This window comes from Stegostoma tigrinum, chromosome 15 (genome assembly GCF_030684315.1).
Source record: "Stegostoma tigrinum isolate sSteTig4 chromosome 15, sSteTig4.hap1, whole genome shotgun sequence".
Classification (NCBI taxonomy): Eukaryota; Metazoa; Chordata; class Chondrichthyes; order Orectolobiformes; family Stegostomatidae; genus Stegostoma; species Stegostoma tigrinum.
Genome location: NC_081368.1, coordinates 63589042 through 63616423, shown reverse-complemented (window position 1 = coordinate 63616423; position 27382 = coordinate 63589042). Strand labels below are relative to the sequence as shown.

General features: G+C 39.7%; 1 protein-coding gene across 1 annotated transcript; it reads left to right on the top strand.

Moving 5' to 3' along the window:
• Positions 1–626: 626 nt before the first annotated feature.
• LOC125458798 (integral membrane protein 2A-like) lies at positions 627–24856 on the top strand. Its single transcript, XM_048544479.2, has 6 exons — positions 627–865; positions 15484–15618; positions 17930–18127; positions 19935–20045; positions 23644–23794; positions 23944–24856. The coding sequence occupies exons 1-6, from the start codon at positions 794–796 to the stop codon at positions 24039–24041; spliced, it is 765 nt and encodes a 254-aa protein (XP_048400436.1). The 5' UTR covers positions 627–793; the 3' UTR covers positions 24042–24856.
• Positions 24857–27382: the final 2526 nt, after the last annotated feature.

The window sequence follows — 27382 nt, the reverse complement described above, 5'->3', positions numbered from 1 at the left end:
CATAATGTTACGTCTGGAAAGAAGCTTGTGATAGTCCGAAATACTTGGTTAACATCAGAATTGACCGCACCCTGTTATATTTTGAATTGCAGCATAGCATAATGACTGTCACTATGATTCAGTTTCCTAAGCAACATGTTTACAAAATGAAAACTCCCTCAGCAGGAAGGAGTTTATCCATAGGGCAGGTTAAGACAGAAAAAAAATGCAGGATAAAACGCATCAGCTTTAGCTGTGCTTATTGTTCATCTAAATAAGCCCACTTTGAGACATGGTGAGACTTGATAAAGGGTTTTATGATCGGAGACATCACATGCGCATAAATTGCAGACGGGAAAGCAGACTGTCAACATCAGGGATGTGTTTTGCGTGGGATTTATAATTAAATAGGGTGGATCGACTTTCCCGTCACACGAGGGTGTGTTTGTTTTTAAAAGAAGAGTGAGACCACATGAAAATAGATGACGTGTTTCCGCGCTCACCCCAAGTGTATCTGCGACAAAGCAACTCCGACGGTCAAAGAGCGTTGGCAAAATACTCCCATCAACGGCCCTTTTAAAGGCTGTTAGGACCGTGACCTTTCACCTTTTGGTTTCTGTCCGCTCAGTGAATCGGCAGAGTCGGCGAGCGGGGCACTGAGTCTGCGCGGCGTCTTCCGGCGGTCAGTGAGTTTGCGCAGCGCTTCTATCTCAAGAGAGCCCGTTAGAGCGAGTGCGTCACAGCGGCCCAGACTTGGAGCCGCCGCGATCGTTGTAAGCTTTCTGCTCGCTCGTTTGATCGATTGCCCGCAGATATGGTCAAGATCGGCTTCAACTCGCCTGTCGCTCAGAAGGATGGGAAAGGTGCTCTTCTGGTGCCCGAGCCGGTAAGTACGGACTGGCGAGTCGCGGGGAGCGTGACGGAAAGAAGTTCCCCGGGATATGGCGCATCCGGCGGCTGCTTCACTGGACCTGAGCCGAGCCTCAAACCCGTGGGGGCGAAGCTGCTTCGGAGGGTTATTTCTCCACGGCTTGTGTTTTCGGGGTGGGGGGTGGTCGGGAAATTGCTGGAGGTATCGGTTGGGTGTGCCCCTGTTCCATTGCTTTTGGTGTCTTTGAGTTTGCGTCCTATCTTCGTCTGATCCTATATATAGAATATAGAAAAGTACAGCGCAGTACAGGCCCTTCGGCCCACGATGTTGTGCCGTGGAATAATCTTGATTGAGAGAGCTCTAACTAACTGCCCCTGAATTTATTCAACTCCCTCACTGCAAAATGGGAAGGATGGCTTCCAATTTCCGTTATTGTGGATGTTTCCTCTGCTGTCCAATGTTTCTGGTGGTCGCTGTCTCTCTTCCGAGTACCTAAGCGCTTTCCATTGTCAATAAGTGCCTGGTAAACATGGAGACTGCATTACCCAAAGCAATCAGATCAATGGCCATACAATCTCTGGGCTATCAGAATGTTTTCAATCAAGCAATTGAAGGGCTGAATAAGATTCACATTGTGGCATCTTCGGGTAATATCCCTGGCTAGATAAAATAAAACGCTTTGGATGTTTCTTGATGACATCTCTACTGCAGTCTATAAGAATCTTCTTTGAGTGCCTTGAGTACTGTTTGCATGAACAGACACTCTTAAAACTGTTCTGTAAGTAAAATTAGGTGCCAACCAGATCTTTCCAGACTGAAAGCACAGTGCTGTGGATTCTGGAGATATGAAATAAGGCAGAGTTGGAAAGGTTCAATAGGTCTGGAAACATTTGTGGAGCAAATATTAATTAAGATTTCAAGCACAGTATCCTCTTTGGATCAGTTTGATGGAAGATTCATATGAATTGCCACATTAACTCTGGCAACATCTGTGGAGGGAGAAACTGACCAGCAGGGTTTCTCTAGCACTTTTTATTGTAGATATTCATAGAATTTTGATTGTTCACTTCTTTTCTAGTAAAACAATCTGCTCTAGGAAGTGATTGAGGTCCATTAGAGGTTTTCTTACAAATTAATTATAGATTTTTGGCTTTGGGTGTTTAAAGAATTTCACTGAAAGTAAATTTCAAAGATGTCACTGCTTTGAAATATGCAGGATGTATCATATAAATAAACATATCTGTGGAATTGTTTTTTCACTGCTCCTTTTTAAGTGTGTGTTCTACTTTCCTATAGATTATATAATAAAACCTTACTCCTGCTTTAAATTTAATGTGAAGCATGTTTTAGAAATATCTTGGAAATGTGAATACTTGTCTAAATACTCTCTTTTTATTGAACAGGTCCAGCTTTATGACACATACTAAAATTAGCCTTTTTATTAATTGTAACCTAGTTAATTGATGCAGTAAGGCATACGTAACTTTATAAGAAAGCTGCTAGTGTGTACTTTCTTAATCACTGTTCTACTTAACTACTCTTGACAAGTCACATTGTTATAGCAATATTGTGAAAATGTATTTTGGCATTTTTAAAATAAGTCAGTGAAATTTGCATGGATACTCAGGTGTATAATGCAAGTATAATTGTGTTAATGTAAGAGTACACTAGTGAAAATAATTGTTGCATGTGACTTATTTTCCATATTGCTCTGTCTCTCTCATTTTGATGGAGAAACTCTATGCAACCTAATTATCGTTTAATGATTCATGGTAATTAATTTTTTTAGAGATATTATGTCTAACTGGAATGATGCACTTCCTTTTTGATCTTTGCTCTGGAATTGATCAACAATTGAATAATGTGCCTTATCTTTTTATTCTTTTAGACTGAACTTAATAATTTCTGGAAGGTTGATTAACCTATAGTATAATTGAGTTAGATTGGGCAACAAGAGGATTGGTTGAATAATAGAATTTATTCCAGTGGTATGTAGTTATAATCAAAATTCTGATAAGACACCCAAATTGCATGTTATCACTTTTGGGTTTTCCTAATATACACAAATTAAGTTTCAAGAGATGAAGCAATTTTAGCAGGACTTTATGAAACCATACGCAGCATCCTGTTTTTCTAACTACCCTGTACTAGAAATGTGTATGTGGTGCACTGTAATAGTTTTTTGAACAAAATCTATTGTTGCAGCATTTTTATGGGGTAGAAACAGTCATTAGCTAGAACAAATGTTCCAAACATGTAAACTTATGAATTCAGAGCAGAAGTAGAGCATTTGTCGTCTTGAACCTGCTCTGAAATTCACAACTGATCTTCTCTGTTTCTGTTTGAATTCCGTATTCCAATACGCTCCAAGTAACCCAAAATTTTTGTGAGGAAAGCGAATCAATTTACCTCCAATTAAAATGTTAAAAGATTTTACCTTCTAAGGCACAGAGTACTAAAGTTGCATACTCCTCAAAAAATAAATTTAATCTTGCCTCAAAACAACAACCTCTAATTTTAAGACAGCAACCCCTAGTTCTGTACTATTCAAAAGAGGATATATCATTTCAATGTTCCCCTTGTTAGTACTATTCACGATTTTATAATTCAATCAAGCCACCTCTCTCTTAAACGCCAGTGAAAATAAACCCAGTATATTCAACCTATCTTCATAGAACAGCCTACTGGTTATGTAGCTTGTAAACCTCCTCTGAAATGCTTCCAGTACATTTCATCCTTTCTTAATTGAGATATTGATGTGTGGTCTCATCAGTGCCCTGTTTAATTGAAGCATAACATTTTGGTTTTATGTTCAGGTCCTTTCCTAATAAAGGATAAAGTTCTTAGAACTACCTTAAATTCTTGATGTATGTGTATGCTAAACTGTGTCTTGTGCACAGGACACAGTGTACGGTTCTGGAATCCACAGTACAGGAGGAATGTCATTGCACTCTAGAGGATACGGAGGAGATCTACCAGCATGTTGCCTGGGCTAGAGTTGTATTAATAAAAATGGGTTGAAAAGGGACGAGCTGATTTTCTTAGAGCAGACGAGACTGAGGGGCAACATGATTGAGATGTATAAAACCTATGTGAGGGATAGATAGGATAGACAGGAAGGATCAGTGATTGGAGGGGACAGACCTTAAGGTAAAGGGTAAGGTTTAGGTATGATACCATTTAGAAGGGATGTGAGGAAAATCTTTTCACTGAGATTGTGATGGAAATTTGGAATACACTGCCTCCAAGGATGGTAGAGGCAGAAACCATCTAACATTTAAGAAGTATTTAGATATGCATTTGTAATGGCTAGGCAAACAAGGCGAAGGACCAAATGCTGGAAAATGGGATTAGGATAGTTTGGTTGTATTTGACCAGTACAGACTCAAGGTGAATTGGCATTTTTCTGTGCTTTAGACCTAAATTATGACACCTAGATCCCCATGAACGTCAAAATTCTGCAGTCCCTCTTTATTTAGGTAATACTCTGCTTTTCTTACTTTTCGTGCCAAAGTGAATAATTTTTTACTGTCCCACATTGTATTCACAGATCTGTCAGATTTTTGTCTGAATGCTCTCATTATCTATGTCTGTCTGTAATCTCATTGTGTCCTCTTCATATCATACATTCTTACCTATCTTTGTCTCCTCATCTAAGTCATTCATATCAATTGTAAAATGTTCAGGCCCCAGCATGGACCCTACTCATCATTTCCTGCTAATCAGAATAAGACCCACTTATGTAAGCTGCTTTCTGCCAACCAGGTAACCACCTCACCTTGCTGGTACGTTGCCGTTTCTCGACCTATTTATACTGTGTGGTATAATCTTCTTTTGTGACACCTTATCAAATGCCTTCTGAAAATCCAAGTACAACATGCATGCAGGCGCCTCTTAGCCAGAGCGTGTGTTACTTCCTCAAAGAACTCCAATAATCTGGAGAACCATAATTTCCCTTTCATAAACCCATGCTTGACTCTTCCTAATTTTATTTTTGAATTTTTCTAAGTGCCGAACTATTACCTCCTTAACGATCAGCATCTTGTGTACATATCTAAAACTTGTTTCCTTTCAAAGGTTCCTTTCGTAAAATCCTTGAAATCAATGAAGTGGCACAATGAAATGTGAAAGCTGGAGTCGAACAGTTTCTTCCAAAATTGGTTGATATTAATTTACGTTTATTTTATATATTTTTGGATGTTGACATCACTGGTAAAGCTGCTATTTATCGCTCACCCATAATTGTGTCTTGCAGTGGTGGTGAACCACCTTGTTGAGTCACTACCGTTCAATTGATGCATCCACTGTGCTTTTAAGAAGGGAGTTCCAGCGTATCAATTTAAATATCCAGATTTTTAATTAGCATTAAATTAAAATAAACAGTTCACAACAGATTCTCGAACTGGGCAGCAGTATTTTAGGTTAATTGAATTTGGTGACCATTTACCATACACTAAGAAATAGCCAGTCAATGGTGAATTCTAATTTTAAGATGTAATGATTTTTATTGCAGCAGCTGTAGATGATACCAGTATGCAGCATTTTGACAGCTACGTTACAGAGTAGTAATTTTAGATGCAGTTGTTAGCAGCAGAATGTTTAGAAAGGGTTGGGAAATAAGATAATTATATGGCTAATACAGATTAAGGAACTTTACCTAACAAATCTGTTCGTTATATTTCAATACATCTATTATTATCTTACTAACTAAGTTAATCTTCTGTATGCAGCAACTGATTTAAATATGTAAATTTCAGTTTACATCACCCATGTGACATAGTGCTTCGGGATGAACTTCCTCGTAAGGACAACAAATCTTGGAATGATACACATATCTATCTAAATGCTTTGTGTGTGTGTGTATATAATATCAGACATGTAACGGTTGATTTTAATCCATGTCTGGAATTAGTTCTGACATGCTTGCAGCTGGTCTGGAATTTCTGATTAGTGAATTAGTTTTCTGATTTAGATATGTTTTAAACTCTTGTAAATTGTTCATATGCTTAGATTCCATGCTCTATATTTACTAACAAGTAGATTTAAATGTACATCTTTGGCACTGTGCTAAATTCCTAATGATGACTTAAGTAGAAATTTGTTATACCTTAGTGGTGTAGCAAGCTGAAATCAAATCTAGTCTTTCTAGAGTCGTCCCCAAAGTTAAATATTTTTGAAATTATGCAGAGTTCTCCCAATTTGCCTGTCTTCCAGCCCCAGATCGATACATGACTTGGATTGGGTTTCTGTACTTAAGAATTTTTATTTATTGCAAATGAATGGATCCAACTACAAGTAAACAACTAATGGATGTTAGTATTTCTCTCGCGCTCACGCTGTCTCACAGCTGCGATTACATGAAGGGCACGACTGGAATTGGTCAGAATGTTTGTTTGTATCTTCAGATAGTTTTAGTTGTTTGGTGGAGACAGGGTGAATGGGTCCACTTAGAAAGGTCTTTGACTTATCAAGTAAAAGTCGCAACTCTCAGCAATTGGAAAGGTACATTGAACTCATTGTCCCCGGGCTCGAGATCATTTTTCCAGCAATGAAAAGCAACAGCTTCTCCTCTTGCAGAAATCCTATCACCTCTCTTTAACATTCACGCATCCAAGCTGTTCAGCTGCCTGGGAGTTAGTTTTGGGTAGCAGAAAGCCTTTGTATTTGAAAACTGATCACAACTCCACAGGCCATTCAGCTATTGCTGGTCGGTCAAAGCTCCATTTATACTTAACCCTTAACTCCAGCTCATCTGCAAATGAGGCTTCTGCACCTACATGAACAAGAACTTGCATACAGTACTTACGAGTGTCAGGTTAGTTGCTTTTAAACAGTACAGCAATTCTTCAACAATCCTTGGTCTTCTGATTCACAATCAAAATACAGAACATGAAAGGTGCAGTCCTTATATGCTGTGATAATGGGAACTGCAGATGCTGGAGAATGCAAGATAATAAAGTGTGAAACTGGATGAACACAGCAGGCCAAGCAGCATCTCAGGAGCGCAAAAGCTGACGTTTCGGGCCTAGACCCTTCAGACAGGGGGATGGGGAGAGGGTTCGGGAATAAATAGGGAGAGAGGGGGAGGTGGACTGAAGATGGAGAGGAGAGTGTAGGTAGGGAGGGGATAGGTCAGTCCAGGGAAGGTGGACAGGTCGAGGAGAAGTGATGAGGTTAGTAGGTAGGAAATAGAGGTGCGGCCTGAGGTGGGAGGAAGGGATGGGTGAGAGGAAGAACAGGTTAGGGAGGCAGAGACAGGCTGGGCTGGTTTTGGGATGCATTGAGGGGAGTGGATGAGCTGGTCTGGTCCTGGGACGCGGTGGGGGAAGGGGAGACCTTGAAGCTGGTGAAGTCCACATTGATACCATTGGGGCGCACGGTTCCCAAGCGGAATATGAGTTGCTGTTCCTGCAACCTTCGGGTGGCATCATTGTGGCACTGCAGGAGGCCCATGATGGACATGCCATCTAAAGAATGGGTGGGGGAGTTAAAATGGTTCGCAACTGGGAGGTGCAGTTGTTTATTGCGAACCGAGTGGAGGTGTTCTGCGAAGCAGTCCCCAAGCCTCCACTTGGTTTCCCGCCTCGCCAAACTCGTCCTCACCCTCAACAACTTCTCGTTTGATTCCTCTGACTTCCTACAGACAAAGGTGGTGGCCATGGGCACATGCATGGGCCCCAGCTATGCCTGCCTCTTTGTAGGTTACATGGAACAGCCCCTCTTCCGCACCTACACAGGCCCCAAACCCCACCTCTTCCTCCATTACATTGATGACTGTATCAGCGCCGCCTCTAGCTCCCCAGAGGCGCTCGAACAGTTCATCCACTTCACCAACACCTTCCACCCCAACCTCGAGTTCACCTGGGCCATCTCCAACACATCCCTCACCTTCCTGGACCTCTCAATCTCCATCTCGGGCAATCAGCTAGTAACTGATGTCCATTTCAAGCCCACTGACTCCCACAGCTACCTAGAATACACCTCCTCCCACCCACCCTTCTGCAAAAGTTCCATCCCCTATTCCCAATTCCTCCGCCTCCGCCGCATCTGCTCCCAGGATGAGGCATTCCACTCCCGCACATCCCAGATGACCTCGTTCTTCAAGGACCGCAACTTCCCCCCCGCAGTGGTTGAGAACGCCCTTGACCACGTCTCCTGCATTTCCCGCAACACATCCCTCACACCCCGCCCCCGCCACAACCGCCCAAAGAGGATCCCCCTCATTCTCTCACCACCGCACCAACCTCCGAATACAATGCATCATCCTCCGACACTTCCGCCATCTACAATCCGACCCCACCACCCAAGACATTTTTCCATCCCCACCCTTGTCTGCCTTCCGGGGAGACCACTCTATCGGTGACTCCCTTGTTCGCTCCACACGCCCCTCCAACCCCACCACACCCGGCACCTTCCCCGCAACCGCAGGAAGTGCTACACTTGCCCCCACACCACCTCCCTCACCCCCATCCCAGGCCCCAAGATGACTTTCCATATTCAGCAGAGGTTTGCCTGCGCACATCTGCCAATGTGGTATACTGTATCCATTGTACCTGGTGTGGCTTCCTGTACATTGGGGAAACCAAGCGGAGGCTTGGGGACCACTTTGCAGAAAACCTCCGCTTGGTTCCCAATAAACAACTGCACCTCCCAGTCACGAACCATTTTAACTCCCCCTCCCATTCTTTAGATGACATGTCCATCATGGGCCTCCTGCAGTGCCACAAGGATGCCACCAGAAGGTTGCAGGAACAGCAACTCATATTCCGCTTGGGAACCCTGCACCCCAATGGTATCAATGTGGACTTCACCAGCTTCAAGGTCTCCCCTTCCCCCACCGTGTCCCAGGACCAGCTCAGTTCGTACCCTCCCCCCACTGCATCGCACAACCAGCCCAGCTCATCCAATCCCCCCTCTGCACCCCAAAACCCGCCCAGCCTGTCTCTGCCTCCCTAACCTGTTCTTCCTCTCACCCAACCCTTCCTCCCACCTCAGGCCGCACCTCTATTTCCTACCTCATCCCACCTCCTTGACCTGTCCGTCTTCCCTGGACATACCTATCCCCTCCCTACCTCCCCACCTATACTCTCCTCTCCACCTATCTTCTTTTCTCTCCATCTTCTGTCCGCCTCCCCTCTCTCCCTATTTATTCCAGAACCCTCTCCCCATCCCCCGTCTGAAGGGTCTAGGCCCAAAACGTCAGCTTTTGTGCTCCTGAGATGCTGCTTGGCCTGCTGTGTTCATCCAGCTTCACACTTTGTCTTTATATGCTGTTTGGATTCATTAATTTGTGGATTTCAGTAGTAGATCTTTGACCTTTTTAGCATAGATGCAATATTGCTGTCTTGATTAGTGAATCCATCGAATTTGTCAGAACAAGTATCCTTCATTCTATGCTCAGTAGAATTTAAAAGTTATGTTTTAATTTCAGAGTTTTGCAAACTATAGTAACTACCTGAAAATGTTTTTTTCTCTTAATCCTTTTGTCCTCTCTCACTGTCAAAACATTTGGATAGTTCCTGGGAAGAAGGTTGTCTTGTTTTGATGACTCATTGCCTGAATAGTTTACTTGATACTGATCTGAAAATTCAAAGCTGTCCTGAATTTACAAATTAATGGGAATAGTATAACTAACAATATTCTCCTTAACAACCTCTCCTCTTGCCTGAGGCATTATGAACCTCAGGTTAAACCAACACCAGTTAGCGCTCTCTAGTGAAAGAGTATTGTTATGGCCTGGTTGGACAATGGCAACTTTACTTTCAAGTAACAATACACCAGAATACAATATTTGTAAGAGCATTGTGTTTTCCCCACCCCTGGTGATAATACAACTTCCTTGTCAAATTTGAGTTGTTAGTTACTAAAATTTTGAGGTTAGTGAGGTAAATGTGCTTTTGTCCCAATGTTCCTGGTTTTGCAGAATGTTCGTGTTCAGATATTTTGTATTGTGTATTTGGTGTTTACTCTAGATATGTCTGAGCAGCAGGTTGGTCGGTCGGTCGGTCGATACAAGCTATTACACACCGGAGCCAGAGGGACCGAAACATGGGCCGTCGGGCTCTAACCCATGATATCTGTACCAAACGGGTATTCGCATGTTTCACTTCAAAATTGGAAGGAATGTTCTCTTTTCCCATATCAAACTATTCAGAGATGCTTTTTAAATACACCTGTGGAGCAGGTGGTCCATGACCCCATCCCCCTGCCCCAACCATTCAGGGGTAGTGAGTGATACTACCACTGTACCACAAAGCAGCTCCCCCAGCAGCAGCCCTGAGTTGCTCTTGTTTACCTTGAGCCAAGAGTCCCAGGTTCAAGTTCCATGTGCTCCAGCGATGTGTAATAATGTTTCTGCACAGATTGATTAGTAATATAGGTTAAAGTTTTTTTTAAAAAAAACCCTTGTTCAAAGTGAATTATTTAATTTTAGCACCAGTTGTGTTAGCACTGGAGCCAAGATTAGCATGGTGAATTTCAAAATATCTCCCCTTGGTGAAGTGTAATGATATTTTCAATCTAGTATGTTATCCTGAAAGAAAATGATAATTTACTGTTGAGAAGATGCAAGTATTCTATGCTAGGTTCATCATGCTTACTTCTAGTTTGGCTGTCCAAACTAGCTCCTTCAGATTGTGTTACAATGAGAAAATGGGACTGTTTCCGCTGGGTTATTTGGATAATAATGAAAATGAAAGATTAGTATATAATCTCCTGCAGCATCCAGTTATTTTTACCAATTGCCATTAGATTTTTAAAAATACCGTGATCTAAGCAGTATGTTGGAGAAGTAAACTCAGCTTAGTACAGCGTACAGCTTTGCTCAAGGAGAGCCCCAACTTGCTCTGGAACGTTCAGAAGTTTCACTGGGAAAGTTCCTGTGTTGAAGGAGTTGTCATATGAAGAAAAGTTGGGCCTTTATTTATCAGTATTGAAACAGAAGATTGCAGATGAATGACAGAATAAATTCTAAGAAAATGTTTCCCCTGATGGGAGGAATCTAGAATTAGGCAACAGTTTCACAATAAGGAGTCTCCCATTCAAGACAGAGATTAGGAAACATTCCATCCTCAGGGTGTTAATATTGGGAAATGTCTTTCCTAATAATCAGTGTCGTGTGCATATTCTTGGCTGTGTTAGATGAATTTTCAGTTAACAAGAAAGCTGAGCATCAGACAGGAAAATAGTTTTAAATCCACAATCAAATCGACCATAGTAGGGAATGGCGGAGTCAGCTTTGCGGATGAACAGCCTACTCCTCCTGGCTTAATTTTTATTTTTGTTCAGCAATCATGTGTTCTAATTAAGCAGAATTTGAGTTGCCTAAAAATTTGTACACATTAGATCTGTGTAAAGATGGAAGTCATTTTTATATTTCAGGTTTGGTTAGCTCAGTTGGTTGGATAGCTGGTTAACAATGCAGTTATGCCAACAGTGTGGCTTCAATTCCCACACCAGCAAAGGTTACACTGAAGGTCCTGCTTTCTCAACCTTGCCCCTCCTCTGAGGCATGGGGGCGCACGGTGGTTCAGTGGTTAGGACTGCAGCCTGACAGTGCAAGGGACTCTGGTTCAGTTCCAGCCTCGGATGACTGTTTGTGCAGAGTTTGCACGTCCTCCCTGTGTCTGTTGGTTTCCTCCCACAGTTCAAAGATGTGCAGGCTAGGTGGGTTGGCCATGCTAAAATTGCCCATAGTGTTCAGGGATGTGTGGGTCATAGGGGGATGGGTTTGGGTGGGCAACTCCAAGGGTTGGCGTGGGTATGTTGGGCTGAAGGGCTAGTTTGCACACTGTGTGTAGGGATTCTATAATTCCAATACTAAGTTGAATTCACTACTGGTTGGCTCTCTGCAAGCAACCCTGTGGTCCTGGATCATAGTGACTTCACTTCTACCTTTTACCTTCTACCTCAGATTTACTACATCTAGTTATTTCCCAGCACTCCAATGACCCCTACACTTTGTATTGTGGAAACTGTCCCCAAGCTTTTTCCCCAGAATATTTGTCAACCTCTCCTACATGAATCTGTTTCTAGTTATTGAGTTGAAGATGCACACTATAAAAACGTTTTGTGGACTGGCTCTTCAGAATTCAAAGTACCCCTAAAAATATTCACTAGGAGCAGGAGCAAGTCTCTCAAACTTATTCTGCCATTCAATAAGATTACAGTCAAACTGCATCAATAATGATATCACCACACCCCTTGATTCCATTAGTGCCCAAGAATTTATCACATGCAACTTTCAGTGTGCTCCACAACTGAGTATTTGTAGCGCTCTCAGTTACTCGGTCACTTCTCATTGGACAGTTATTCCATTCTGGAAATCAGATTGCAAAGAAGATTTACTGTGTTAAGGAAGGGACCGAAATTACACACAGTGCTACACATGTGGGTTCACCAAAGCTGTATATCATTGCAGCAAGATTTTGCTCCTATTAGACTCTAATTGAAAAGGTTTCAGAATAACACATCATTTGCCTGTGCAAATGCTATACCTGCAAAGTTAGAGCTAAGATTGTCTGAATGGCTTGTTAGAGTTTGCATGTTGGGACAGGCTACATTGCTAAAACCAGTTTTCTATTTGAGCTATGTCTGGTTCTCTTACTATTGTTAACGTTTCAGGTCATTAATTTTTTTATCTTCAAACATGAAGACACTGAATTTGCAGTACTTGCAAAGTTCTAAAATCAACAAAATTCAAGTTTAGTATTTCATTTGTGAAGTGTACTCCTTTCTCACTATTTCTGTTGCAACAAAGTTCTTGTAATACTGTTAAATGATATTTTTGGATCATTTCAAATCTTGATGCGCAAACTGTTGTAGACTTTCTATAATTCAGTAGATCTGCCAATTTGGGTGAATTATAAACTGATTTCAGTGCTTAACTTGCAATTGGCAATTGTTTTCTGAACTTGTGTGTGAATATTTGATGACAGTTTGCAAAACGTTTTGCATTCAGAATTTTGTTCCTAAAATTGTTGGTATATATATCATGCCTGTTGACAACAAGTAGGCTTTCTACTTAATCATTACAAGCCTTTTAAATAGAATTCATGTCAAAGGACTTACTGAGGCAATTAGTCTCTGTGCTGTAGAAAATACCACATCCTCGATCTTGATAGAGGAAGCAGGTGCAGCCTGTAGTTAAAACAGACTACATGAACAAAAACAATGGTTAATTTTTCTTGATCAGTTGAGCAAAAGACCTGGAGCAGTGTTGTTTATACATTAAAGTTCATGTATTTTTGTACTCTCAGACTATAAATCTGGTTACCTAAAAATTGGCAGTTTCCAAAAAACAGGTGTTTTATAGTCTATAATTTTATAATTGACTAGAACTAAACTGGACAATTGGATTCGGCACCGCATTGGCATAATGATCTGATAGCAGCTTAGTCAGTTAATACATCAACTTATCCTGCATTCCAAGTGACACTTGACCCCATCCAACATTGTACGGCTCAAATATCCAACTTCCTGAGCCAAAATTTGAAAGTATCCTGATTCTGAAGGTGCCAGATTTAACGTTCTGTACCTGTATTGCATGCTTTTATGTTAATACGTAAATTTGAATTTATTCCAAACCTTGCCTTGTGGCTGGAATTCCTAATGATTGTTTCAATGTTTTATTTAGTAATATTGATGACAATATCATTGGCAGTACTTAAGAATTTTCATCACTGCAATCAATTTCCATGCAGAGAAGTCCCACAAAGAACAATGTGCAAGTGACCAGAAAATGATGATTTTAAAATCCAGGAATAAGAATCGAACAACACAATGGGGACAACTTCCTCCGGCTCCTCTAAATTAGTGCTGCTATGGTTGCGAGTTGTTTATAGTTACTGGAAAACAATGGCTGGACACTGTATGATCAAGAATTTAGAAATGCATGGAGCATGGGTAATACAATGATAACAGACTACTCCAGTTGTCAAAGGTGAATTCTTGAACCGTGTGTAAGATGTGCTTCTGGAATAGTAAGAACAATAGAGGATCAGATTATTTTGAAGTTTGTCTTATTGTGATGAGGAAGAGTTCATTAATAATGTTGCTAAAAAGGAGACACTGAGAAATAGTGACCAAGGTAGGATTACATGATGTTTGGTACACTTGGATTTTTAAATCGGAGCAAAGGGAACTGTGAATGCGTGAGATAGTAGGAACTGCACATGCCGAAGTCAGAGATAAGTGTTGAGCTGAGAAACACAGCAGGACATACGGCATCAGAGGAGCCGGAAAGTTGACGTTTCAGGTCGGGACCCTTTCTGAAGAAGGGTCCCGACCTGAAATGTCAACTTTCTTGCTTCTCTGATGTTGCCTGGCCTGCTGTGGTCCTCTGGCTCCATACTGTTGCCTCTAATGTATGGTTGGGACAGTACGATACATGAAAAGCCACGATGGTCCAGACAGTGGCTAGTATTTCAAGGAAAATTGCATACGTGAGATATACACTCTGAGACAAACACTGAAAGGGAAAGGTGCGTCAGTTATGCCTAAGAAAATAGATTTGAATTAACTCCAAGGACAGCAGAAGAACTGGTAAGCCTGAAGACTGGGAGCAATTTAGAACCCAGCAAAGGAGCAACAAGAAACAGATGGCAAAAGGAAAAAGAGTATGAATGCAAGATGGTATGGAACCTAAATGTTGAATCTAGTAGCGAGTTTTGAGAAGATTTGTAACTCGGGTTGAGGTTCTGGATGTAAGTTTGCTTGCTGAGCTGGAAGGTTCGTTTTCAGACGTTTTGTCACCATTCTAGGTAACATCATAAGTGAGCCTCCGGTGAAGCGCTGGTGTTGTGTCCCGGACAGGTCTAGTGGGCGGGATGAGGTTGGTAGGGAGGAAATGGAGTTGTGGCTTGAGGTGGGAGGACAATATCCCAAAACCAGCCCAGTTCGTACCCACCTGCCTAACCTGTTCTTCCTCTCACCTATCCCCTCCTCCAACCTCCAGCCGCGCCTACATTTCCTGCCATCCAACTTCATTCTGCCCCCTTGACCTGTCCGTCCTCTCCGGACTGACTTATTCCCTCCCTGTCTCCCCACCCATACTCTCCTCTCCACCTGTCTCCTCCTCTATCCATCTTCGGTCCACCTCTTCTTCCCCCCGATTTATTTCAGAATCTTCTCCCCATCCCCCTTTTTTCAGATCAAGGGTCTAGGCCCGAAACGTCAGCTTTTGTACTCCTATGATGCTGCTTGGCCAGCTGTGTTCATCCAGCTCCACACTTTGTTAGTATTGGGGCACTGTGCTAGAGTACTTCTATCGGTATAGATTATTACTAATGTAGTTCCCATCCACTTTCTTGAGGGTGGTTCCTGAGGTAGTGATAAAGTAAACTCTGTCTGGCTATGAGTAGAAGTACCTTCCATTTAAAGTTGCTACCAACTTTGCTACCTGGTGGTTATTAATCTAAAATGCCCCCAAATTCAGCCCTGTTTTTTTGTAAACATTTGAGTGTTTGGACTGTAGATTGCAACAGTCTTAATTTGATATTTAAGAGCTGCTTGATTCCTGAATTATTTTAACTTGTTCAAACTAGGTGATGTAGCAAGTGGAATCATATACGTTGTGTTAAAAACTTGCGTGTTTGTGACTCTGCAGCCAACACTTAATCTTTTTGTATGTATAGGATCCGGAAGCTGCTGCAGTGTCTGGAAGAGAAAATTCCACTGGAAGATGTTTGTTTACTCTTCTTGGATTGGCTTTCATACTATCTGGATTGATAATTGGAGGAGCTTGCCTGTATCGATTCATTGTGCCAAAGGTAATTCATAGAGTTGTAGAGATGAACAGTACGGAAATAGATCCTTCGCTCTAACTCATCCGTGCTGACCAGATATCCAAAGTTAATTTAGTTGCATTTGCCACCATGTGGCCCATATCCCTGTAAATCCTTCATATTATGTACCTATCCAGATGTCTTTTAAATAATGTAATTGTACCAGCCTTCACTATTCTGGCAGTTCATTCTACACCTTGTGAAAAGATTACCCTTAGGCCCCTTTTATCTTTCCTATGCTCTCTAGCTTTGGACTCCCCTACCCTGGGGAAAAGACCATGACTCTTCACCCTATCCATGTCCCTCATGATTTTATAAACCTTTATACTGTCACCCCTCCACCTCCGCCACTGCATGGAAAATAGCCCCAACCTCTTCCTAAAGCTGTAAGCCTGGCAACATCCTTGTAAATTTTTCTGACCCTTTCAAGTTTAACCATGTCATTTTTCCTTACTATTGTATTGTGTATACTGGGTAAAATACTTAAGACTTTAGGAGAATTTTGGACATTAATCACCTGATGGAAGTTTACAGTAATTTTCTTTTAATGTAGGGTTATTTTTGAGTGCAAGAAAATGATTTGCAGTGTATTCCCTGCGTTTTCTGGCTACAATTTGTTGTGGTCTGTGCCGCCGCTAGGTGGAGCATCATATGCATTTGCACATAATTACAATTGCTGTGACACACCAGTAAACAGCTGACTACTCAACAGCTAGCTGCATTCATCACAACTGCCAGTCAAAAACAGCTTTATTCTGAAGTCACCAGGGGTTACTCCAAATTAATATGACAATTTACATTGTGTCATCAATGAATAGTTAAGCTTTAAGTATTTGGAAAAGGAAAATAACCTTGTTAATACTTTATATATAGTATAACTGCACAAATTGAGTTGGGGTCAGTAGGTTTCAGTGGGCCCATTGCACATGTATTAAGATTTGCAGGCCAGTGTAACATATACTGTTGTTTGGCCAAAATTTTGTATTTTACGTGTGCACCTAATTTCACCTTAGTGTTGCTGTCTTGGATACATCCACTTCTTCAGTTATAGTTAGTTTGTTCCTAAGCAAATGCTTCAAAAGTTAGTATTCCTGCACAGGAAAATTCACCACAGCATCTCTCAAATCACACATAGTTGCATAGAGACTGCTCTAGTTTGTCATCTTGAATGACAGCTGGCATTAGGAACAGAAACTTTCTGATCTGTATTGGCCTTAGTGAAATGCTTCTGGCAGATGTTCCCCTAGAGCACAAATCTTGTACAAAATCTGATCTAAATAATGTTAAGATTCTTTCATTATTAATTTTGTTGACTATTCATGTTTTAAAGAATTGTGAAAATTGGTTTATTTGAAATTTTGGAGGATTATGTTTTAAACAAAAAACAAATTTAGTTTTAAATGACACTAAGCCATATGTATAAACAGAAAGAACTACGGATGCTGTAAATCAGGAACAAAAAAAGTTTCTGGGAAAGCTCAGCAGGTCCAGCAGTGTCTCTGAAGGAAAAAGAAGAGTTAACATCTTGGGTCTGGTGACTCCTATTGTGCTCACAGACTAAGATGACTCTCAAAATTATAATTGAGTTTGCAGTGCATTTCTGACTTTGAAATCCTTGGCACCTATCAGGTGTGAAATTCCAGGATCTCCCCCAGTGTTGAAGGTAATCCACAGAAGCCTTCTACGCAGTCACTGGATTACATTGTTCAGTATGTACACATTCAGTCATGTTTGATTATGCACCTTTTTTAAAAATGTATGAAAAGTTCTATATGTCCATAAGTGTCCTGGGGTTATCATGACAGTATAATTGGCTACTTTGTAAACTCATTAAAACATTTAAATAGGTGATGTGACTGGTAGCATATTGAGGCTAGAGAGATTGTGCATTTCTCCTACCCTGATAATAGCAATAACAATTGGTTTTTGTTCTTTTGTAGAAAAACAACCTTTTTGTTACTTCATTTGACAACCTTATTATAAGATTACCTGCGCATTGAAAACTAACAAATGTTAATGTCTAATGGGTTCTTAGTTTTGGCTATTATTAATAATAGCAAAGAATTGATGGTTTAAGTTGTATGAATTATTTTATGGCTAAATCCAACCAAATTACTCAATATTTGAAACTCTTAACTTTAGACAGATTCTAAATTCTTTTAGCCAACAAATGTGTGCATGGTTGCTTCTCAGTTTAAGGTCTCCATAATATCTTCAACCTCTTTGAATGCTGTACCCCTTTGTTTTTGTTGCAATAATATTGTAATAAGCTGATCTTTTTTTGATTTGCCATTAGAACAAAGTGTTCCATGGTCGCATGCAGTACTTGGACTCACGTATCCTATCAGATGACCCTGAAACAGAGGCTCCTTATTCTTTTGCTACAGAGGATGTGCAGTTCTTGGGACATGATGGGAATGTGGCATTTATTGATGTTCCCGTTCCTGAATTTGATGATGCTGATCCAGCAGTCATTATTCATGATTTTGAGTTGGTAAGGTTTTATGTTAAATTTGTAAATCTTCTAAAAAGACTGACTAGAAAGTGAGAAAATTCTTAAGCCAAGAAGGAATACAGTAAAAATCCAAATGGTCCTTTAATTTCAAAATTTTCTTTTTAGAACTAATGTTGTTTAGTGGGAATATGCAGATGATGCTGTTTCTGTGTGTGTGCTGCCCTCGGTGATAGAGGTGGCAGATTTGCAAGGTGTCATTGGAAGAGGCATTGGTGAATTATTGCAGTGTATTATGTAAATTTCTATGCACTGCTTCCGCTGTCCATTATTGATGGAAGGAGTGAGTGGTGAAGGTAGTAAATGAGATCCAATCAAGCTTCTTGAATGAATAGCTTTGAAGTATCACTCATCCAGGCAAGTAGAGAGGGTTGCATTACACAGCTGACTTGTTGGGCAGGATTTGGGAGTAAAGAAGTGACTTAATTACCTGTCTGAATATATTCAAACTGGTTCTATATCTTGATCATTTTAGTTGAATTCAGTATTTGCACCTGTTAACAACTGGATCCTTGACTGGAGATAAATTAATGTTATGGTCCAGTGCCATTTGGTAAATTAGGTGTAACTAGTAGCATATTTTTAAAACCTAGGTTCGTGAACTCCCTGGATGTAATTGCTATTGAGTGTTTCAGTTATTGAAACATGGGAATATTAGTTGAAAACTACAAATTATTTTGGTACGAAGTATTAGTTTGCACGTTGGATACAAAGAATAGGTAATGTCCAGTGTTCTCCTGAATGGTGCTTTCCTTTCATAGTAGTAATTTTCTGATGTAGAACAGGATAACCAAATAGTGATGTAGACAGCATGTGCAATGCATATCAGATTCCTATTGCTGAACTCAGTTGAACAATTTGAATGTTAGATTATTTGCTCTATTCGGTGATCCATTCTTATCATTGAATCCCTACGGTGTGGAAACAGACCTTTCGGCCTGACAAGTCCACACCAACCCTTAGAGCATCCCATCCAGACCCATCCCCCTATAAACCCACACATCCCTGAACACTAGGGGCAATTTAGCATGGCCAGTGCACCTAACCTGCACATCTTTGGACTGTGGGTGGAAACTGGAGTACCTGGAGGAAACTCACACAGACACGTGGAGAATGTGCAAACTCTGCACAGACAGTCGCCCAAGGCTGGAATCGAACCCTGATCCTTGGTACTGTGAGGCTGCAATGCAAACCACTGAACCACTGTGCTGCCCTGAATATATTGTCAAGTAGGAAATATAATTCAGAAGCAAACTGGATACAGAATATTGTTACTTAATTGTGTTGAATAATAGAAGCAGTGTATTTTGGACCTTCAGCCAGCCTTGTGATAGAGGGATCAGTGTGCCAAACTGTGGTCTGAAATCCTGACAGTATAGGCAGAAGTCATGCCAGATCATTATTTTTTAATTTCATTAGATGATAAGCAGGAAGACTTGCAAATAAAGTTCTTAAAAATTCACCTCATTAGATAAACATATCTTGATGATTTGATTTCTCTGAGCATATTTTCAAATGTATGCAAACCAATTTTGTTAGCTAAGAATGATTTGCACCTAGATTGCTTAACAGCAATCTTAAATATGAACTCTGCTTCTGGATGAGATTATCTGTGAAGAATGTCAAGTAACTTCTGAGATTTGTTTTGAATCTTAGGGAAACTTAACAGCGTTAAGTTTATTCTAATTAAATGAGTTAAGTTTTATACTTATTGAAGCAAATGTTTTAATGGTACATGATACTGTATTTTTAAATATTGCGTTTTAAATGTACTCGAATCTACTTCTAGATCCTAACTGCTTATCTTGATCTGAAATTGGATAACTGCTATGTGATTACTTTGAATACTTCTGTCATCATGCCTCCGCGCAACCTGCTCGAATTGTTCATGAGACTTGCAGTAGGTATCAGTAAATGCTATTTCAGTATTGTCTGAAGTGAATTGTATGTTTTAACTTATTTGCTAATCTCAGCCCAGTTGATGCATGATTCTCCTTATTTTGTTTCTCTCCTTGTTCTCATTCATTTTTCCATCCTAATTATCAGTTGTTACTGTTCATGATATGTAGTAAGGGCAATTACTGAATATAATTGGCTTGCCTTTGGATACCTGCCACTGAAGTTGAAGTCAAAGGAGTCTTCATTTGGGAGAAAAACAAGAACTCAACTGAAAATATTGAGTTAGCATAGATCCTGATTAGTAAGATGACGGAAGGAAAGTTTATCTGAATGTATGTCGTAATAGGGTTAGACTGGCAAATGCAACTTGGATCATGTCACCTTGCATACCATAAGATATTTCAAGAGATTTCCAAAGAGAAGGTCATAACAGTAAATTATATGTTGATAATTTTACAAGTATCTTTCACTGCCCTTTGCTGATTAGGAAAAATAAATTTTAAACTTTTTTAAAATCTTTCCACAAAAGAAGCAAAACCTACAAAATATTTACAAGAATATTTCTGGGATTGAAGAGTTTAAGCAATATGGAGAGGCTGAATAGACTGGGGCCGTTTTCCCTGGAGTGCTGGAATTTGAGGGGTAACCTAATGGAGGTTTATAAAATGAGGTGAATGAATACAGTGAATGGCCAAGGTCCTCTTTCCCAGGATAGGGGAGTCCAAAATAGAGGGTATAGGTTTACATTGAGAGGGGAAAGACGGAAAAGGAACCTAAGGGGGCACCTTTTTCGGGCAGAAGGTGGTGCCTGTGTTGAATGAGCATCAAAGGAGGTGGTGGAAGTTGGTACAACTGCAGTATTTAAAAGGGATATGTTTCACACGTGAATAGGATGGTTTTAAAGGGATGTGAGCCAAATGCTAGCTAATGGGACAAGATTCACCTCAGATATCTGATTGGCATGGAGTAGTTCGACCAAAGGGTCTGTTTCTGTCCTGTAGCAACTCATGATTCTTTGATTGTATAAGAATATTACGCAAAAAAAGTCACTTTGTCACAGCTCAAAAGTTGGTACAAGTCATGTTCAGGAATTGTAGCATTATGGCACAAGTCGTTTTCTCTGAGCTGTTCATCATAAATTGGGGTTCTGTTTTATATAATGTAGTTGCAAATTTCCTCGTAAGTTTGCATCTCTGCATGCCAAGCATTTCAATATAATTTAATGTAGCTAATTATTATGAAGTCTCAGGAGATCCTTAAATTTTCTAGATTTACTTTTTAATGACACATTTTAGAAATCAAAGCTGAAGTCGGTACATTTTACTCCATTACAGGGTTTCATGGGTTGTGGTAATTTTGAGTACCTCACTCTCATACTCGTCATGCTCACTTTCTGCCCTGTCCAACTGTATTAAATGTTGACAGTGATGTCTGTGGCGATAACTTTATCCATACCATTACTTGGAAGCTCAGGTAAGAGAGGGGATGCCACTTTCCAGAGCAAGCATTAAATAAATAAATGCCCAAATCTTGTATCTTCAATCGTGACCTTCAACTTTCTCAGGGAAGGAAAAGTGTCATGTTAGGTGTACCTGATGAAGTGTATTTTAATTGGAAGTAAACTTCAAAAACATTAACTGTGTGTAAAAGTTTACTTGTAAACAGTAAATATAGAACTAAAGGTTACAAACTGTCTGATCCAGCTTTTTGTCAAATAACTCAGAGCTTGAGGCAGGGACATTAACTTTGCTCGACATTATTTAATGAGACTATCCAATGTTAAGCATCTTTCAGTTAACCATTTGAAAATTTGTAGACAGTAGAGGAATCAAGAGATAGAGCTGGATTTCATCAGTATGTGAGTGAAGTGACTTGATTTGGATGTCACAGGAAATGGAAATAATGCAAGGGCATATTTTTGGGCAACAGTATGGGGAATGCATTTGGAAGCTATTGTAGCCTACTCTCTGGATGCAGTTAGATACCTAAGAACAAAGCCAAGTGTGTCTCACCCCATCAGTTGGATGACAGTGGTGGATGTTCTAACTAAATGTGGTTTTACATATTGCCATTATCTAAAAAAACCTCTTATCTCAGAATGGTGCCTCATCTGTACTGGGTCATGAATCTTGTACCACTAATCACTAGCCTCAAGACAAAGAAGAATTGATATCAGTGAACTCTGTTAAATAACCATAATCAAGTGCCATATATTGGTAGTGATGACAAAGATCACGAGGTCAACTGCAAGAATACAACAGTGGAAAGATATTTATTGAGAGGCATAATTAAGGCAGCTTTGAAGGAGAACAGGACAGAAACTGAGGACAAAAATTTCCAAAATCCCAACTAACATGAGTGCCAGGTCATTGAGTTATTCGGATTAGGGCCATGGGCCGTTTTGACCATTGTTAGCTCAGAACATGTGAGAAATAGGAGAGAAACCTGAAAAGATCTGAGCTTATAGGTGGAGGAATTTTGGTCCAGTGGACAAGGGAAAGAGACTGAAGCAGGAATGACAGCTGAATATTTGGCCTCAAGGAAAAATTAAAACATGAACTCCTTGCATTAATTGAAGACGTGAAAAGGGTTGTTACGATGATGGATTTGCAATAATTTAAAGCACTAAGGTTCTCTTTGCAATCTGTGATGCTCCTTGAGTAGTTAGTAGGATCTGCTCCTACTGATTCAACCAAATGTGGTGTTGATTAGTTAGATCAGTTGTCAGTCATGTCCTTTCAAATCTCCATCCTTTTGGAGTAAGGGAGTGCAGAGGAGGGCTGCATTTTGATGACTGGTCCAGGATGAAAAGATAATGGTTTGAGAAATTAGGACAATTGTAGTATTGGGGAGGATGTGATTCAAGAGATTGGCTGTACTACAGAGTGTGTGGGGAAGGGATTAAAGATTTACTGTAAGTTTTTTTTAAAAGACATGCAGTTGGTAGTCATCAAACTTCTACACAAGGATGAAACAAACTTTATTTGATTGTAGCACTAGTAATTGCCTTACCAAAATAACTTCCCTGTAACTGTAAGAGCAACATTCAAAAATAAACTTGTTTCTCATGGTATCTCCCAACTGTCCAGAGATGGAAAAAATGCATCAATGCCAAAGTACCTGATACAATGACCAAATTTTCTTGAAGGCTGAAAGTATTCTACAATGTTGTGGCAAGCTGCTATACCAAGTTATATTTGCCACGATTTGATCCTGCATAAGATGAGGTGACTGATCTCAATGATTAAAGGGGTACATTTCCTCTCTTAATTGACCATTTGTTGTAATACTGGAAATATTGTATGGGAGCTGTGAATTTGAATTTTTTTATAGCAACAGTTAGTTTTCTTGCATGTAGTTGCTTTCTTTTTAATTTCATGAAAATTTATGATTGACGTTCCAATAGAGTTAGTCTAATTGAGTTTTCCATGCTCAAGGTTAAAACTGAACTTCTGAACAATCCTATGTTTTAAACTGGAAGTTATTAATAAACTACTTGTTCACCCAAAAAAGGAAAATCCTTTCAAATGCCATTGCACAGTTGCTGATTTTTTTTTCTAAATGTAATGTCATTTTGGGAATGTCTTATTTTCCAACAGACAGGTGACTACTTGCCTCAGACCTACCTTGTTCATGAAGATCTGATGGTCACTGAACGCATTGACAATGTTGATCAGCTGGGTTATTTCATCGACCGTCTCTGTTCAGGGAAAAAGACCTACAGATTGCAGCACAGAAATATGCTGAAAGGTACAGTTCTACTGTTAAAATGTCCATATTTTTCATAATGATAAACCAAGGTCAAAACTATAAATTCAGCAGTTTGAGCTGTCATAAACCAATAAACTTGTGTTGTTTTTAAATTGCACTGTAATTAAAGCTTTATTTTATTTCAATAGGTATCCAGAAACGCTCAACAGAAAACTGTCACAGAATCAAGCACTTCGCTAATAACTTTGTGCTTGATACCTTGATCTGTGAACCATATGGAATTTAAATGAGGGATGCTATTTTTACCCAGCTGACTGTAGAAGCTTTCCACGTGCAGTACACGTAATCTATAAGTAATGTGTGACAATCAAAAGCCTTATTAGCTTTGCTTTGCAGTTTGTATTCCAGTGCAAATACTGTTGCTTCACTAAAAGGCTTTTCAGATGCAGCTTTTGTTTGCACTGTTTATTCAATAGATTTATCGACATCTGTTCTTACAAATTTGCAATGCTGTTTTTATTCTCAATGTAATCGGACTACTCAAAGGAAATTAAGAAGTGTACTGATGTCAGGGAATGGAAAGTCCATTTTTTTTTCTTTAATGGTAATACCTTTCAAAGTGTGTTTCGAAAGATTGGCATTCACATGGAAAGCAAAATTAGAATTTGTGCACCTACTGTATTGAAGTTGTTTTGTAATGTAAACATTTGAAAGTGAGATTTACCTTGTTTTTGTGATGTATCATGGAATAGTTTGATGTTCGCACAATAATATAACAGTTTTGCATAAAAGTGGAGAATCTACTCAACAGAAAAAGTTTGATTTTAGATACTCAGCTGTGGTTAATTCTAATTAATTCTTACAATTTAATAAATAAATTCTGCAGCCTGCATGTTGTTAGAGCTCCACTTGGATGTCATCTGATTTGACAGAAGGTGGAAAAAATCAAATTGGAAGATATCTGTCTAGTTAACTTTCCAGCAATTTTATTGAACACAGGACTACATTACAGTTGAGGTTAAATTTGTGTTACTTACCCTGTGGACCATGTAATGTATTTTCTCAGTATTGTAACATTTATTAAATGTCCTTTTAAAATTATTGGAGCTTGTTGTTTTCCTATTCCATGTTAACCGGAAAATCTGGTGTACCAGAACAGTGTCATGCAACTGTTAGTTCTATGAGATATGTACTGTAAAGTACAATTCATTTAGAATTGTATGGCATAGGCAGAACATGTAACTTTATCAAACAATGTTCTCAATTGTTGCAAGTTCTTCCCAAGGTATCTTGAATTAATAGCATCTTGGTTGATGCGAAGCTGGAAAAGAAATTTAGTGAATTTTGAGAAGATTTTGTAGCTCAGGTTGAGGTTCTGGATGTGAGTTTGCTCACTGAGCTGGAAGGTTAGTTTTCAGACGTTTCGTCACCATTCTAGGTAACATCATCAGTGAGCCTCCGACGAAGCGCTGGTGTTATGTCCTGCTTTCTATTTAGGTTTCCGTGGGTTGGTGATGTCATTTCCTGCGTTGGTGATGCCATTTCCTGTTCTTTTTCTCAGAGGGTGGTAGATTGGCTCCAAACAAGCAAAATGAACGTCATCTACAAAATATCTTGCAAAAACTGTGACAAACACTGCACTGGACAAAAAAGGCAGAAAGTTAGCCACCAGGATACATGAACATCAACTAGCCACAAAACGACATGACCCACTATCACTCGTGTTCTTACACACAGATGAGGAAGGACACCACTTTGATTGGGACAACACATCCATCCTAGGACAGGCCAAACAGAGACACCCACGAGAATTCCTAGAAGCATGGCATTCCAACCGGAACACCACCAACAAACACACTGATTTGGAGCAAATCTACTACCCTGTGAGAAAAAAACAGGACATGACATCACCAACACAGGAAATGACATCACCAACCCAAGGAGACCTAAACAGATAAATAGAAAGTGGGACATAACACCAGCGCTTTGTCAGAGGCTCACTGATGTTACCCAGCATGGTGACAAAACGTCTGAAAACTAACCTTCCAGCTCAGCGAGCAAACTCACATCCAGAAATTTAGTATTGACTTTGCACCCTTTAAGAATCAAGAACAGTAAGGTAAATTTCTGATTAATCTGTATTCTAAATTTTGAAACTGGACACCAATCAAACTCTTAGGCTATTGTAGTATATTTCAAGTAAATCCAGTCAATTTACAGATCCTTTCGATAACATCCCATTGTGGTGGCAAAACACCTGAGCATAATTAAGATCCAATAACGAGATTTTTTTAAATGCAATCTGGGAGTGTTAAAATTCACTTTAGATATCAACAGTCAGTAGTTGACTGATTCACAGTTTCTCAACTAGTTTCTTTACCTTCTACAAAAAGTAGGAACAGATCTTGTCAACTGCAGTTTTCTGTAAAGTATTAGAGATGTACTCCACATCTGGAGAGATGACCACTGTTCATTTAATGAACAGAAATACATTAAATTGAGCATATCCTCTATGGCAGTATTTCTCAGGTTAATGAATTCTTATCTTGTTTATTCAGAGCCCACTTCTGTACGTGTGATTTATTTAAGTGAAATAAGCTTTATATTCTCCTATTGTCATTGACCTAATGAGCTCGGAACAGTTCTTCTTATCTTGCAATTGAGCTACATTATCAATCCGCAGCTGCTATCTGAATAACACGTTAGAAGTTTGGAAAGTAGTCAAAATCATGACTGGTTTAGGTGGAGTAGAAAAATTATCTCTATTTTGGAGAAATACAGGATACTGATTTAACATAGACAGAAGAATTAACAGTGATGTGAGTTTTTTAACACTAGGTTCTGGAATGCACTGTCTGAGCATTTGGTGGAGCACATGTATGACTTTCAGATGGAGTTGGATAAGCATCTGAAGACAGCATTTGCACGGCCATAGGAAAGTGAGAGGGAAATAAGATTAGCTAATTTGCTTTTGCAGAACGTTTCCAATGATATGGGCAAAATTGCACCTGCCTGATTTTAAATGTTCAATAATTCTATGCCTTGAAGAGGAAATGCAGTTTAATGTGCACACTGCGCATGCATTGTGTTCTGAGCACATTAGTACCTCGCTGTGGGAGCAGGACTTAATGATTTCAATCCTTTTTTCATAAATACGGTAACATTAACAAAAAATAGAATGGCAGTTTATAGTGTCTAATAACATATCAACAATAGGCAGAAAAGAGTTTCTCATGCAGGCATAATATTCAGAGGAAGTTGGAGTAGATTGCTAGAAGAATGCTGATGTCTCTCTGACTTAAGATGTTTAAGTCTGTTTCAAACAGACTTTGAGCATGGATTCAAAGTTGCTGTAGTTCTGACAACAGTTTAAATGTTTATCTTCAAAGCTGAACAAATGGTTAAGTGCAAATAGCAACAGATAGTGTAATGTTTTTCTAAATTCAGGTTAACTGCAGACTAACTCCAATTTCTGTCAGTAGTGGCATTGTTTTTAAAGGAACAAACAAATGGACTGACTCTTGAGCAAGTTCCAATAAAACAGTTGGGTTTACTTCTGCTTTTTTGTGAATTATTTAAATGTGGAGTCAAGATTCTGTATCTACAAGCCAATGATCCTTGTGCATC